The 15244-nt window shown below is 43.9% G+C and overlaps 5 protein-coding genes across 5 annotated transcripts; 3 read left to right on the top strand and 2 right to left on the bottom strand.

Annotated features, from left to right (window-relative positions):
* Nucleotides 1–9: 9 nt before the first annotated feature.
* LOC310648572 (histone H4) lies at nucleotides 10–582 on the top strand. Its single transcript, XM_083376473.1, has one exon. The coding sequence runs from the start codon at nucleotides 151–153 to the stop codon at nucleotides 460–462; it is 312 nt and encodes a 103-aa protein (XP_083232599.1). The 5' UTR covers nucleotides 10–150; the 3' UTR covers nucleotides 463–582.
* A 3801-nt stretch (nucleotides 583–4383) lies between these two features.
* LOC310649812 (histone H4) lies at nucleotides 4384–5297 on the top strand. The gene has a single exon (XM_083378605.1). It carries the CDS (start codon nucleotides 4412–4414, stop codon nucleotides 4721–4723), a length of 312 nt encoding a protein of 103 aa, XP_083234731.1. The 5' UTR covers nucleotides 4384–4411; the 3' UTR covers nucleotides 4724–5297.
* Nucleotides 5298–6986: 1689 nt separating this feature from the next.
* LOC310650229 (histone H3.2) lies at nucleotides 6987–7397 on the top strand (the record flags this gene model as incomplete). Its single annotated transcript, XM_083379062.1, has 1 exon — nucleotides 6987–7397. The coding sequence occupies one exon, from the start codon at nucleotides 6987–6989 to the stop codon at nucleotides 7395–7397; it is 411 nt and encodes a 136-aa protein (XP_083235188.1).
* Nucleotides 7398–8136: 739 nt separating this feature from the next.
* LOC310650260 (histone H1.10-like) lies at nucleotides 8137–8864 on the bottom strand. The gene has a single exon (XM_083379104.1). It carries the CDS (start codon nucleotides 8808–8810, stop codon nucleotides 8166–8168), a length of 645 nt encoding a protein of 214 aa, XP_083235230.1. The 5' UTR covers nucleotides 8811–8864; the 3' UTR covers nucleotides 8137–8165.
* Nucleotides 8865–12816: 3952 nt separating this feature from the next.
* Nucleotides 12817–13195, bottom strand: LOC310648405 (histone H4; the record flags this gene model as incomplete). Its single annotated transcript, XM_083376223.1, has 1 exon — nucleotides 12817–13195. One exon carries the CDS (start codon nucleotides 13193–13195, stop codon nucleotides 12884–12886), a length of 312 nt encoding a protein of 103 aa, XP_083232349.1. The 3' UTR covers nucleotides 12817–12883.
* Between the last annotated feature and the right edge of the window lie 2049 nt (nucleotides 13196–15244).

The raw sequence follows: 15244 nt of genomic DNA on the forward strand, positions 1-15244 counted from the left end.
CTTAAGGGAGGAGGGGCCGAAAGGGGTGTACGCCTCTCTTCAAGTTCTCACTCAGGTCGGGTAAAGGGCTATATAAACGTTGGTCTCGCAGTCGCTCATCGTTATTTTTCTCTGCTTCAGCCGGAGGTCTGTGGTGGCCGTTTTCTCGTCATGTCTGGTCGTGGAAAAGGCGGGAAGGGTCTCGGGAAAGGAGGCGCCAAGAGGCATCGGAAAGTGCTCCGCGATAACATCCAAGGCATCACTAAGCCGGCTATACGCCGCCTGGCTCGCCGTGGAGGTGTGAAACGTATTTCGGGCTTGATTTACGAAGAGACTCGCGGTGTACTGAAGGTCTTTTTGGAGAACGTTATTCGGGATGCTGTGACCTACACCGAACACGCGAAGCGCAAGACCGTAACCGCTATGGATGTCGTTTATGCCTTGAAACGCCAAGGTCGTACTCTGTACGGCTTTGGTGGATAAGTTTGTAGAATTCATCTTTTATTTCTTGACCTAAAAGGCCCTTATCAGGGCCACCCACGCATTCATAAAAAGAGCTCCGTTGGCTTGTGAATACAAGTGTGAATGTTGAATGTGTTCGCTTGTGGGTGTAAATTATATGTTAAAGCAGGGGTCTTCAAACTTGGCCCTTTTATGACTTGTGGACTTCAACTCCCAGAATTCCTCAGCCAGCTTTGCTGGCTGAGGAATTCTGGGAGTTGAAGTCCACAAGTCATAAAAGGGCCAAGTTTGAAGACCCCTGTGTTAAAGTATTGGAAGGAACACTAGGGAGAGAAGTCTGGTGTTGGGGGAAACACCTTCAGTAAAACATTGTAACCTTAAAAAATTGATACAAGCTCTTTGAAAGAAAGTGGCACCATGTGAAGCTGTTAAAAATGTAAATGTTTGGTCCATTCATGTATCTCGTTTAAGAAAACAAAGTAGCTCCTTTAAAAATTAACCCCTTTCCAGGAAACGAATAACAAAAAGCTTTTATCAAGAGTTCTCTGCTGCCCTGCAACTCTGAAGAAGAGACGTGAATGCCCAGATTTTTTTTGGGGGGGTGCCCAGATTTTTTTTGGGGGGGGCGGCTGTTTATGCTGGTTCTCATTTCACGCTATCTTTTCAATAGCCTCTTCCCCGCTATTTCTGACATTAAAAGTAATTGCTCTCATATTTTCTAGCATATTTTCTCCTGTCCCACCCACCCACCCACCCCCTTGACACTGCTAATAGAGCAAAAATGGAAGGATCTGTTGAACACGTTGGGCTGTTCTGCTAGTCGCAATGCAATGTGGGATGTTTCAATCATGAAGGCTCACAATTTCTATTGTTCTTTCTCCCACTTTTTGATTATGAATCCCAAGGTTAAGTTAAGCTTGATGGGAAACCTGCTGCCTAAAGTGGCCGAAAGGTTTTATAAATGAGCAGTATTCACCTCACCTATCAACTCAGGATTTGATTAACCATGATTTACCAAATAAATTATAATTTTATGAGCTGGTACAATATGCTTTTAGTTAACTGAGCTACTTTCCATAATTAACACATCTGTGTTGGAGATCCTATGAGTAGGCTAATAATGGTAGTCAAATTTACAAAAAATACATTTTAGCCTAGCAACTCCAGGATCACATGCAACTCATTTTGGGTTAATAAGGTAAATTAAACCTGGCTACTTTGTGCAAAAAGTTTTAAATAACTTGGTAATTAAGCAGCTTAAGCTGCTCCACATAGAATTCTGGTTTATGCTTTTATAGAATCCTGGAATGCCAGTAAAAATTTTCAGAAATTACACCCACATGAAGAAAAACATGAGAAGGAGAGCTTATATGCATACACAGTCTCATACTCTGGAGCTCAGCGGAACCAGGCTTTGTTAGAATTCGAATTGGATACCACCAGGTAATTCCAGAATTGTAGAGAACAAAGGGTTAGATTAGGAAGTTGAAAACATGCTTTGGAAGATGGAAAACCACATTCATCCTGCCAAGAATTTAATTTTTTTTAATCCTTTTTATTTTAGAAGTACAGGTAGTCCTCAACTTGCAATCATTCATTTAGTGACCATTTGAAGTTACAGTAGCGCTGAAAAAAAGTGACCAGTTTTCACATTTATGACCGTTGCAGCATCCCCACGGTCACATCATCAAAACATGGACGCTTGGCAACTGGTTCCTATGGATGAGGGTTGCAGTGCCTCTGGGTCACCTGCTCACCTTTTCTTGACCTTCTGACAAGCAAAGTTAATGGGGAAGCCAGATTCACTAAACCTTTTTTACAAACTTAACAACTGTGGCAAAGAAAGGTCATAAAGTGGGGGCACAACTTTGTTGACATCTGTCTCACTTAGCAACAGAAATTCCGGATTCAATTGTAGTCATAAGTCAAGCACTATCTGTAACTCAAGGCAATGAATATGCATAACACTCCTTCCTCCTCCTCCTTTCTCCACAACAACAAACTTGCGAGGTGGATTGGGTTGAGAGGGAGTGAATGGCCCAGTCACCCAGCTGGTTTTCATGTCTAAGACGGGACTAGAATTCCCAGCCTCCTAGTTTCTAGGCCAGTACCTTAACCATTAAAGGTAAAGGTAAAGGTTCCCCCGCACATGCGTGCTAGTCGTTTCCAACTCTAGGGGCCGGTGCTCATCTCCGTTTCATAGCCAAAGAGCCAGCGCTTGTCCGAGGACGTCTCCGTGGTCATGTGGCCGGCATGACTAGACGCCAAAGGCGCACGGAACGCTGTTACCTTCCCACCGTAGTGGTCCCTATTTTTCTACTTGCATTTTTACGTGCTTTCGAACTGCTAGGTGGGCAGAAGCTGGGACGAGTAACAGGCGCTCACTCTGCTACGCGGCACTCGGGATTCGACCCGCCAAACTGCCGACCTTCCGATCGACAAGTTCAGCGTCCTAACCCACTGAGCCACCGCGTCCCTACCTTAACCATTACAACAAACTATATCCATGATTTAAGTACATCTTTCTAGTGGGATGCGGTGGCTCAGTGAGTTAGGACACTGAGCTTGTCGATCAGAAGGTTGGCAGTTTGGCGGGTTGAATCCCAAGTGCCGCATAGCAGAGTGAGCGCCTGTTACTCGTCCCAGCTTCTGCCAACCTAGCAGTTCGAAAGCACGTAAAAATGCAAGTAGAAAAATAGGGACCACTACGGTGGGAAGGTAACAGCGTTTTGTGCGCCTTTGGCATCTAGTCATTTCGGCCACATGACCACGGAGACGTCCTCGGACAAGCATTGGCTCTTCCGCTTTGAAGCGGGGGAACCTTTACCTTCCCTTTCTATTAAACAGAATTCACTTCTATATTAGTATGGGTGTCAAACAAATTTCTCAAAGTAGTAAGCTTGAGTTTCTTAAGGAATAGGTGAAGAATTACAAGCCCAAGAGACAGTTGATTAGTACAAAAATAGATGCCTTTTAAATTAAAACTGTCCCAGAACCCTTGCTTTGGGTATAGAACAGAGGTGTTTGCTGGGTATGATCCGAACAGTCATGGTATCAGTCAAAGCAAATGTAATTGAAGCTTAGCCTATTTTTTTTATGTGTATTGCCATCTTGATTTCTTTTACCACGTCCTTTTATTGTGATTGGAACTCATGGAGGATGAAATCCCAAGTATCTTAAGGAAAGCAAAATAGTCCACCTCTTCAATCCTGGGTCAATCCTGGAAGATTTTTCAAAGGAAAAAAAATCCATTCAATATTCTAAAAATGGATATTACTTTCAATCCGTTTGTGGGATGAAAGTTGCAAAAGATGATTATCAGTAATATTATTTTTCTTGCTCCCTTTCAATCATGTCTCCAGAGAAAATGAGGGGATGCAAAGGAGAAAAACCTCTACTAAACTGCACAAAAGGCAACTTAGTTGCAAGAATGAAGTAATACATACAAGGCATTGGCTTCCTTTGCTTTTTTTTTCACCCTTGCCTTACATTCTTGGAATTGTCTCACAAAAGAGCTGGAAAAGAAATGCCTTTCTGAAGTAATCAGGGAAAAATATTTCACTAGACGTTTTAAAACCTTATTCCCAGTAGATTTAAAAACAAACAACAAACAGTTATCCCTTTATTCAGTTTTAAATTTTATAACAATGCATGTTCAATAGATAAATTATGAGAGGCTTGAGACCGTGTAGATTAAATTAGACTCGCCACATAATTATTTTTTAAAAAAAATGGGCGCCAAAATCGTGCATAGCTTTGAATTCTATTTACTGTATTCTGATTGGACAGTTTAATTCCGCATTAGTCATTCATTGGATAAAGGAACAATAAGGTTCGTTTTTTTAAAAAAATCTCCCTCCCCCCGCTGTTTTCATTCTGGTCGGTCTCTGCGCAATATAAGCTGAGAGACTCGCGTGCTGAACAGCATTTCTTTTCCTGCAAGCGAGGCGTCTCGTGTTCGAAAAGAATCATGTCTGGACGTGGAAAAGGCGGAAAAGGGCTCGGAAAAGGGGGCGCGAAGAGACATCGGAAAGTGCTCCGCGACAACATCCAAGGCATTACCAAGCCTGCTATTCGCCGTTTGGCTCGCCGTGGGGGAGTAAAGCGTATTTCTGGCTTGATTTATGAAGAAACTCGGGGTGTGCTGAAGGTTTTCCTGGAAAACGTTATTCGTGATGCCGTGACCTACACCGAGCATGCAAAACGAAAGACCGTGACTGCGATGGATGTCGTTTATGCCCTGAAACGCCAAGGTCGCACTCTCTACGGCTTCGGAGGCTAAAAAGTTGAATTAACAGTACAAAACTCAAAAGGTCCTTTTCAGGGCCGCCAAATCTTTCAGAAAAAGAGTTTGAGTTGTTTGTTGGCTTTGTAACCAGAATTTTGGTATAAACATTTAAATCTTAATACAGTGGTGTGAGTGCTTGCTACCAGTTTTCAGGAACTATGCCTGCAGGTTTTTAAGATTTCCTGAAATAGGTTGCTATTTATTTTTCTCTTCAACATAAAGAAAAGTTGTGAGAACTGCTTGAGGCAGCATTCACGATTTCCAGCTTTGTACCCTGGAGTTTCAACCCATATATCAAATAGGCTCCTTACTATTGCTAACATGAAAATATTCATAGCATTGCAGCATTTTAACTAAACAAATTGTAGGTTTGTGTAAGTAACAAGACAAGCACCACAATGTCAAATAAGTGATATTTTGAAAAAGGATATTTCTAACTAGTATAACGGTCTTATATTCAAACATTCTGTTGGATTCAGTGGGAATTCATCTGGAATAAAAACTGCAGCCCTAATGCAGTGGGTCTAATTTGGAAAATGTTTTAAACGTCAGTACTGTCTCTTAAAGCTGAACAGTAACAATTCAAAGGATTTCTTTGCATTTTGTTATGTGGATTGAAGAGTTTGGATTTTGCCTTCACTTGGATGACTGATGAAAATGGGGTGGGGGGGGGGAAGTAGTCCCAGTCTTTAAAATGTGTGTTGGTGGACTAACACTACAAATAGATGCCAGCTCTGCTCCACAACTAAGTAAATCATTCTCTTTGAGAATTACAGTATCGGCCTGAGTTTTTGTTATGGCTTTTTACTATCCCATTTTGATGAGTTTGGGAGAACATTAAAGCTTGTTTAAGCTTTTCTCTTACTGCAATTTGACTGGTGTAGGGCTCATACTTCTCTCCAGGACTAGATTCACCTTTAATTTCTATTTTTATCTGCTTGATTTGGACCGGTTTTGTAGCAAGGATTTAATAGTTAATTCTTTTAGTGCATTGTTTAAACCCTCACTGCAATACCCTCTTGCTTTCTAAAGAGCCATTCTGGTAATAACATTTAAATCTGTTATATAAATTGCTAATCGTTCCTCCACATAGCAGAAAAGGCAAAAAAGTCTGACCATCTTTGTCCAATTTCCACCAAATCTACCAGAATTGGAAGTGAAATTGAAATCCAACATATCTAAAAAGAACTAGACTGGGGAAATTGTGGGTGTGCTTGTACATGGAATGTTTTGTAATTTATGTTTGTAAACTTTTAAATATCCCTATTTTCAATCTGGGCCAAAATCAACCATGGAGTATTCAGGAACAATGCATCTTTTGCTGACATTTGCTGAGTACAAAGAAAGGAAGATTGCTAAATAGTCTACCAATTTTGATTAGAAAATCAGTTGTGATTAGGAAATCAGACACGGTAATTTGGAGATGTGCTGCAATTAATAAACCTCTAATCTGACCCACTTCCCATGTTTTTGAATGCAGTCCATATGGAGGAAAGAAAGGTCATGTTTTAAGAAAATGGCATTAAATTGCAGTCTTAGCGGAAATAAAACTTTGTGTAATATACTGAGTTACTGTGCTTAGGATTTCACAGTAGAAAGCAGAGAATACAGAATAATAGAGTTGGAAGGGACCTTGGATTTCAACTCACTGCTTGAGCAGACTTTTCCAGACATGTGGCTGTCCAATCACTTCTTAAAAACCTCTAGTGATGGATTACTCACAATTTCTGAAAGAAAGTCATTCCTCTGATTAATTGTTCTCACTGCAGGAGATTTCTCCTTAGTTCTAGGCTGGATCTCTTTTTGATAAGTTCCCATCTGTTACTTATTCATTTTATTTATTTTATTTTAATTCCATTTATATCCCGCCCTTCTCCGAAGACTCAGGGCGGCTTACAAGCTTAGCAGTAGCCTTCATTCTACTGGACAGACTACAAGATTTATTATTCCTGGTACGTTTGCATGGATGGAGACGTCATCTCTTAGTATCGATAAACGCGGGTGAGGGGGAGACAGGATGCTTCGAGTCAATTAAAATCACAGAAGAGCGATTGGCTGCGGAAGGAGGAAAAGAGACCAATCAGAGCTGTGCTGCTATTGTCCAATCACGGCAGAGCCCGGGAAATTCAAACAGGGTTAATGACTTCACTCTCAGCCAATAAAACGAAGGGACGCTGCCTATAAATACCCACCAGCTCAGCCGCCAAATTCATTCACCCGAACTTTTTAAGCGAGTGAGCTTTCCTTTGTTTGGAGGATGGCCAGAACCAAGCAGACAGCTCGGAAGTCCACCGGTGGCAAAGCACCAAGGAAGCAGCTTGCTACGAAAGCAGCTCGCAAAAGCGCTCCCGCCACCGGAGGCGTGAAAAAACCTCACCGTTACCGTCCTGGCACTGTGGCTCTCCGAGAGATCCGGCGCTACCAAAAGTCCACCGAGCTGTTGATTCGTAAGCTCCCTTTTCAGCGCTTGGTGCGTGAAATTGCTCAGGACTTCAAGACCGACCTGCGTTTCCAGAGCTCGGCCGTGATGGCCCTTCAGGAGGCCAGCGAGGCTTATTTGGTGGGTCTATTTGAGGATACTAATCTCTGCGCCATCCACGCCAAGCGAGTCACCATCATGCCCAAAGACATCCAGTTGGCTCGCCGTATCCGCGGCGAGAGAGCCTAAATCGTTCACCTCGACTCGGAGGCTTCGTTATACCCCAAAGGCTCTTTTAAGAGCCACCCACGCTTTCACTTTAAAAGAGCCTGGTCATTTAGAATAAAGTCCCTGCAGCTGCTTTGGTACTACAGTGTCGCTTAATGGTGATATACACGGGGGACTATTTTATTTTTTTTATTTTAATTCCATTTATATCCCGCCCTTCTCCGAAGACTCAGGGCGGCTTACAAGCTTAGCAGTAGCCTTCATCCTATGTATATGCCTGCTTATTAGAGCTTTCAGGGGCCCCCAAGCGGCATTATTACAAAGTCAGCTTAATTGCCCCCAACAATCTGGGTCCTCATTTTACCTACCTCGGAAGGATGGAAGGCTGAGTCAACCTTGCACTACCCTTGTGGCGCTCTCGTTGCCACCCCCCCTCCCTCAGCCAACGGTCTGGGGGACAGTTAGGGCAGGGAAACCCTGAAAAGGAAATGGCTTATACGGTTCTACGAGGGAGGTGCTTGGCTGAAGTTTAGCATACATCGTGTGTGTGTGTGTGTGTGTTATATACTGCTCAAAAAAATAAAGGGAAGACTTTAAAACACCAAAATGTACAGTATTTAATAGTAGGATGTCTTGTGTTCCCTTTATAGTAGGATGTCTTGTGTTCCCTTTATTTTTTTTTGAACAGTATATATTTTCCAGGGTCTCAAATGAGGTCAGCCCTTTTCAATAGAAAAAGTGGGTGGCTCTTAAAAGAGCCTTTGGGATCGAAAGTCAAAAGAAGCGCCTCTACTTCTTCTTGGCCGCCCCCTTCTTGGGCTTGGCCACCTTCGCTTTGGGAGTCTTGGGTTTAGCCGCTTTCGTCTTGGCTTTGGCGGGACTCTTGGCCGCCTTCGTCGGCTTGACGGGCTTGGCCTTCTTGGGGCTCTTGGCCGCCTTCTTGGGTCCCGCGGCCGACTTCTTGACGGCCTTCTTGGGGCTCTTCTTGGCGGCGGGCTTCTTGAGCGCCTTCTTGGCGGCGGCGGCGGCCGGCTTCTTGGCGGCGGGCTTCTTGCTCTTGACGGCCGGCTTCTTCTTGGCCGCCTTGTCCTTGCCTTCCTGCTGCTTCTTGTTGAGCTTGAAGGAGCCCGAGGCGCCCGTGCCCTTGGTCTGCACCAGCGTGCCTTTGCCCACCAGGCTCTTCAGGCCCAGCTTGATGCGGCTGTTGTTCTTCTCCACGTCGTAGCCGGCCGCCGCCAGGGCCTTCTTCAGCGCCGCCAGGGACACCCCGTTGCGCTCCTTCGAGGCGGCCACCGCCTTGGTCAGCAGCTCGGTGACGCTGGGCCCGGAAGCCTTGCGCGGCTTGGCGGCGCCCGCGGGTTTCTTGGCCTTCTTGGCCGGCGCCTTGGCTGCCGGCGCAGCGGCCGCGGGGGCTTCGGGCGCCGTCTCGGACATGCTCTCCTCGGGGTCTCTCGGCTTCCTTTGCGTCGGCGGGCAACGGGCGCAGAGTCTCCGGCAGCCGAAAAGTCAAGTCTGACCCGCCGCGCCGGAGCTGCCTGCTATTTATAGGGGCGGAGCTGCGCCCTGATTGGTGCGTTGGCGGGCGCCGCTCTCCGCCAGCCAGACGCGGCTCCGCCGGCGGCCACTTTGTGTTTCTTGGGGGCCCCCAAAGCCTCCCCCGAGGGGCGGCGGGGCGGCGGGGCGCGGCCGGGGCCGGGGCAAACGGGGCGGGGGGAGCCGGCCTTTCGCTCGGGGGCGGCGCTCGGCCGAGGCCGGGCGGCGGGCGGGAGAAAAGCGGGCGGAAGCCGAGCGGCTCTCGGCTCGGCGCGTCCCCGGCCAGGAGACGTTGGGTGTTTTGGCCTAAATTCCGGCCTCGTCTCGGGAGTGCGGGGCTGGGGAAGGGGGCCGGGCCGCTCTCGGGGCACTCCGGGCCGGCGTGGGGAGGAAAGCGCCTCTCCCCGGACGGCCGCTGGGCTGGAGAAGCCGCTTGAACTGTCCCAAGTAACACATTCGTTCATTCGCTTTGGAGTCGGCGTGAGGCCACTTCGCTGGGAAAACGCTTCCGATTGGGGACTTTTACTTTGATTCTTCCCAGGAAAAAGCCGGGTTTGCCTTCCTTCCTTCCTTCCTTCCTTCTTTCTTTGACGGCGTCGATCGCCCCGAATGTCCGGTTCCTCGGGCCGGCCGCAGAAGTTTGCTTGTCTGTCGGACGCCGTCGAGCATCGTTTCTGGCAAGGAGTGAGTGGCTCGGGGCAGCTTCAAAAGCTTTAAGGTCTTTAAATGGCTCCTTTCCTGCATTTCTCATTCTCCCTGCTGTTGTTTAATGGGGGGGGAAAATCCTAACTTTAAATCCAAAATTTGGCGGAATGAACGATGACCTGAAGAATATGTTGTGGATGGCCCCTGGATAAGTGTGTATTGATTCCTATAAAATTCCAGTGACATAATATGGAGAAAACCATCGCTGGTGTTTAATAAACACTCCGTCTATGTATTTTATTCAAAGTATGTCACTATTCAGAAAAGTAGTAGCAGCAACATAATATCCAATCGCTAAAAGTAGAATAATAATAGAATATTAGGATAGTAATTGATCATTTATGCCATGAATTGAACCTCCTTGATTATTCTTCATTCTACCCTCTGAAATGATGAAGAACAAATTCTGTCAACTTTACCTGTGGCTCTGTAATTGCTTGGAAATGTTACATCCCATCCTTCATCATTATTGTCCTTTTAAAATGGTATATAAACCAACCGACCTCTGCTTAAAGGATCTGTTTCCTGGTCTCCTAATCTTCCCTGGTGCCCTTGTCTGAACATATTCCAAATAGTTTCATATTGGTGTCCCAAACTGGACACTGTATGCAAAGTGCAATTCTAAAATCCAAAACAAGTATGAAGGATGCATGGGTGTCATCAAATATTTCTAAATAATGGAGCCAAGCACATTCTCATTGTACCACTTTTCTTCTTTCCTTTATTTCTGGAGCTTTAGCTGGTATTAGGTCGCATCATCCTAACATTAAATCTACTGAACTATCACAGATTCCACTTGAGTGAATGCCAAATGCTCATATTTGCCATTCAAAAGGGGGCACCTAATCATATTTCTGACTGCCTGCACATTATAAAACATGTGATTTAAGCCCACATCACTATAAGGAACATGGAAAAAATAGACCCGTGTAGAAAAAGAACTATATCTTTTTCAGTGCTGATATAAATGATCAATGCACTGACCTGCCCAAATTTTAATAGCAATTGATCTCAGTTCAGATGAGACTTTTTCTTTCGGTTTGATTTCTCTTTGTGGTTCTGGACATGATTTTGTCCTTGGTTTCCCAACCCTCTTTATATTTCATTGTGTCCTCATGCTTTGTGTATGTATACGTATTCACATGTTCACCATTTTCACTCTTCATGCAAATGACTAGTCACTGAGGATGTTACCTAGATTGGATAATGTAACATCTGCAAGAAAATAAATAGCCAAGCTTAGAATGCACCAAGGACCCTTCGTTTCAACCCTGAGCTACAAATATTCTTCTGTATTGGTTATGGTTATGCCATACAGTTACTCCTCAACTTACAACCACAACTGAGCCTAAAATTTATCTTGCTAAGAAAGAGTTGTTAAGTTAGTTTGTCCTCATTTTACAACTTTTCCTGCCACCGTTGTTAAATGAATCACTGTAACTAAATTAGTAACATGGTTGTAAAGTGATTCTGGCTTCCCCATTGATTTTGCTTGTTAGAAGGTCACAAAAGGTGATCACATGACCCTGGGACACTGCAACTACCATACATACTATATTCAAGATGGACAGAATTTAATATTTATTTGTTATGTATATGTAGGGGTGTGGGTCTATACATATGTTTATTTATTTATTATTTATTATTTAGACTTATATACCACCCTTCTCCCGTATATATGTTGTATATAGTATGTTTAGATGTGTGTCATGTATGTGTTCCACTTTGAGAGAGGGCAACTAAATTTCATTTTTGATGTATGCCGTTGTGCCCACAGTAAAAAAAAATGACAATAAAGCTTATCTTATCTAAAATTTGTCATGTCCCTTTTTTGGGTGCCATAACTGCAAACGGTCACTAAACAAATGGTTGTAAGTCAAAGACTACCTGTATTATTTTACCAATTTGGAGAACATTTGTGTTACTAAAAAAAAACTTTGGACAGAGTATTTAAGTTTAAATCATCTGCATTATTATCTAAAAGATAACAATAACAGACACCACCTACATTTAAGTGTTCATGTGGAAAAGTGATGCTAGAAGCAGGACAATTTCAGCAATGGAGCCCATTTTGAGGACAAGGGACCCTCCTGCCTCAGTTATTGCCTTCATTTTATTTGATGTGTTTCTGAATCAAGGATCTTATCTTGACTGTAGATGTTATGCTGCAGCCTTTGAATCCACAAGGTATCTTAGTGCTTTGGTGGGATAAGTAAGCTCTACTATTAACCGCTTGTGTGAAGAACCCTAACCATAATAACCCCTCTGAAACTAATTGTGAGAGAAATAAGGAGTCCCTTGCTTTATTTTTCCTGCCCTCACCTTTTTTTTCCCTTGAAGAGAAAAAGTTTTTTGAAATAGGCAAATTTATTAATTTTTCCCCTGTGCAAAAAATCCAGATGGTTAGCTTCAAAAATGCAGAATACCAGAAGCGAACGGAAAACTCAATCACTGGTGGTAATTGAGGATATAAATGAGTATTTGGACTTGAATACTTATTATTCCAAGCCATATCTATTCCCTGGAGATATTCTAATACAGCAATAGCACTTAGACTCATGTATCTCCAAGTAATTTAGAGTCGGAGTATGCCCCCAACAATCTGGGTCCTCATTTTACTGATCTCGGAAGGATGGAAATGTACCTAGAGATCAGAATTTCTCCACTATCAAGCGTTCGATCAGTTGTGGAGTATATTGTAAGTCTTTTCATGTCGTTTCATGAGGGGCTTTTTTTGGGGGGGGAGGGGCAATCGGTAATCCTTGTCCTCTGCTGCCATCTCGTGTCAAATTTCTCACATAATCTACGATTCAATGAACAAGATCTGAATTTGCCGCGCTGCAGTACTGACTCCTTTGTAGGCGCGTCTTAAATTTACATCTCCCCCCCTCTTTTGTCCCCCGATAAACGTGATAAAAAGATGGCGAAAGGTTCGCCATTTCACGCCTCCCGTTGAGAGAGAACCAAATCAGTCTTTCCGGAAAAGACAAAAACATGCCTTGAATAAATACACTTTTCAAAATAATAAAACCTTAATCAGCCCGTTTTCACAAACGTCAAGGACTCGATGCGAAATAAAAGCAGCTTCATTTGCTCAGTTAATTATTTACTAACATTGTCGATCAGAATAAGTTTATACTAGTTAACGCTGGGTTTTGGGTTTGGTTTTTTTTTTTTTGGCCAAATGAAAACAGCTCTTTAAATTGACTGCGTGGGTGGCCCTGAAAAGGGCCTTTGGGTTGCTTGGTCAGCAGTGGAAATGTAGCTTCCTAGCCACCAAAACCATACAAGGTGCGGCCCTGGCGTTTCAAAGCATAAACGACGTCCATGGCAGTCACCGTCTTTCGCTTGGCATGTTCGGTGTAGGTAACCGCATCCCGGATAACGTTCTCCAAGAAGACCTTTAAGACGCCTCGGGTCTCTTCGTAGATGAGCCCGGAGATACGTTTCACTCCCCCACGGCGAGCCAAGCGGCGAATGGCGGGCTTCGTGATGCCCTGAATGTTGTCGCGAAGGACCTTACGGTGCCTCTTAGCGCCTCCCTTCCCTAAGCCTTTCCCTCCTTTCCCGCGACCAGACATCTTCACAACCAGACCACCACGTCGATAACAACGAAAGGACGCCGTGCCAGGAAGTTAATATAGTCTGGGGTCGGACCAGAGTGAGAACTCCGAACGAGACTAGTCTACTCCTACTCCGCCCCCCCCTCTCTCTCTCTCTCTCTCTTGCTAACCTGTAAAAACGCCTGGTCGTCTTCACCAATCGACCCGAAGGATGTCAAAAGTTGTCCAATCAGATCTCGTTGGAAAGTGTCCAATCAGAGAAACCTAAACACATTCTAGTCTAGCCCATCTGGTTACTACTTTCCATGAGTCCAAAGACTGCTTCCTAAATAGGAATGCATAGAGTAGTAGACAATTGGATAGAATTTTATCCATCCGACACATATCGGCGTTTAAATAGAATAGATGCGTTAACATTTTAAGGTGTCATATAATATTACTTAGGATTTTTCTTAATGGAGATTATTGTAAGCCCAGGCATTCTTGTATGCAGTGCTTTTTTTGTAAAAGAAAAAGGTGCCGGAACTCACACATGTCATACAACCCGCCTTGCCTACCCTACAAGGTTCCATCTAAAAAAGGTGCCGGAACTCCGTTCTGAGCGTTCTATGACAAAAAAAGCCCTGCTTGTATGAAACATGCCTCATATCCTGCTTTCGTTAGAACTCAAGATGAAACTTCTTTAAAACATTAATTCTTTTGTTGTCTTTATCTCCAACATGAGAACTCATTAATACAAGAGTTGACAAGGTTTACTGGGTACCAGAGTCACTTCCACTAGTTGGAATCCTCCCTTGAAAAATATTTGAGGCAGATGCCACATTGGTATTGCTTTGCTTTCTCCAATGTACTGTTGATTTGGGAAACATTTAAGGGTCTTCAGCTCCTCTCTGTCCTGAAAGCTTGCTTGTAAACAATGCCCAGTAATATCCAGTGATTTGTAGTCCCACTGTAGGCATGACAGCCAGCTGGGTGATACTGGGCCAGTCATTCACTCTCAATCCAACACACCTCACAGGGTTGTTGTTATGGGGATAATAGGAGGCAGTATTATGTATGTAAGATTCAATCTGGGTTGGTCACCAGGACCAGAGGTTCACTATAAAATAGAATAAAATAGAATAGCCCAAAGCACACATTCTGACAGAGAGAAGTTCCCTCAGGAAGGGCTCCAGAGCATGTCTGAAAGCTCAGAAAATTAAACCTCTTGTCCTGGTGACTGACCCAGATTGGGTCCTGCGACATTATCCTGTATATTTACCTTCATTTGTGAGTACTGTGCATGTTCACCATCTTGAGTTACCTACCGTATGAAGTAGTAGTAAAGGCGGGATACAAATCTAATCAATCAATAAAAAATTTTCATCGTAGGTTAGTCAGTGCTGTGCCAAGCTGTAAGAGAAATGTGAACATATTACAAATCAGGCAGAAGCTCTGATTTATGTGTGTTGTGTGGCAACAGCCTTGGGGGAAAAAACAATCTTCATAACCAGATAGGACCAGAGGGGTGAGAAAAAAACATTGGAAAGTTCTAATGCAGAAGAAGAAAACAAAATTCCTTTTTCTTCAAGGGAGAAACCAGCAAAAATTTTGAAATGGAGATTAGCTGTATCTGGTAGTTCAGATGAATCTTCTTCAGGACCTACGGGTTAAAAACTCCCAAAATCCTCCCTATTTTTAGAAGATTTTAAATTGCGTGGCAGCACCATGGGAATTACATAGAATTATTGTCCCAAAAGAAAACTAATAGGAAATTTTAAAAGGGGGGGAAGGGTTAATGCACCTAGTTTCAGACACTGTTTGAACATTCTCATTCAAAGCAATTAATTATGGAGTCAGAGGTCCTTGACTTTTTTCTGTGAAGTTGCTAAGAGCTTCTGAGAAACCCCACACCTTGGAGCTGACAGCTCCATATTAAAAGCTGTCTCATCCAATCTCGTGTCCCTCTGATTTCTGTCAGTCCCACTTTTGCCTTTGTGTCTCCTGCAGGACTTTAAATGGAGACGACAACCCCAAATGGAATTATCAAGCCGATCAGAGGGTGTAGATGAGCGCCTGGTAAAGTTT

This window comes from Vipera ursinii (genome assembly GCF_947247035.1).
Source record: "Vipera ursinii genome assembly, chromosome: Z".
Classification (NCBI taxonomy): domain Eukaryota; kingdom Metazoa; phylum Chordata; class Lepidosauria; order Squamata; family Viperidae; genus Vipera; species Vipera ursinii.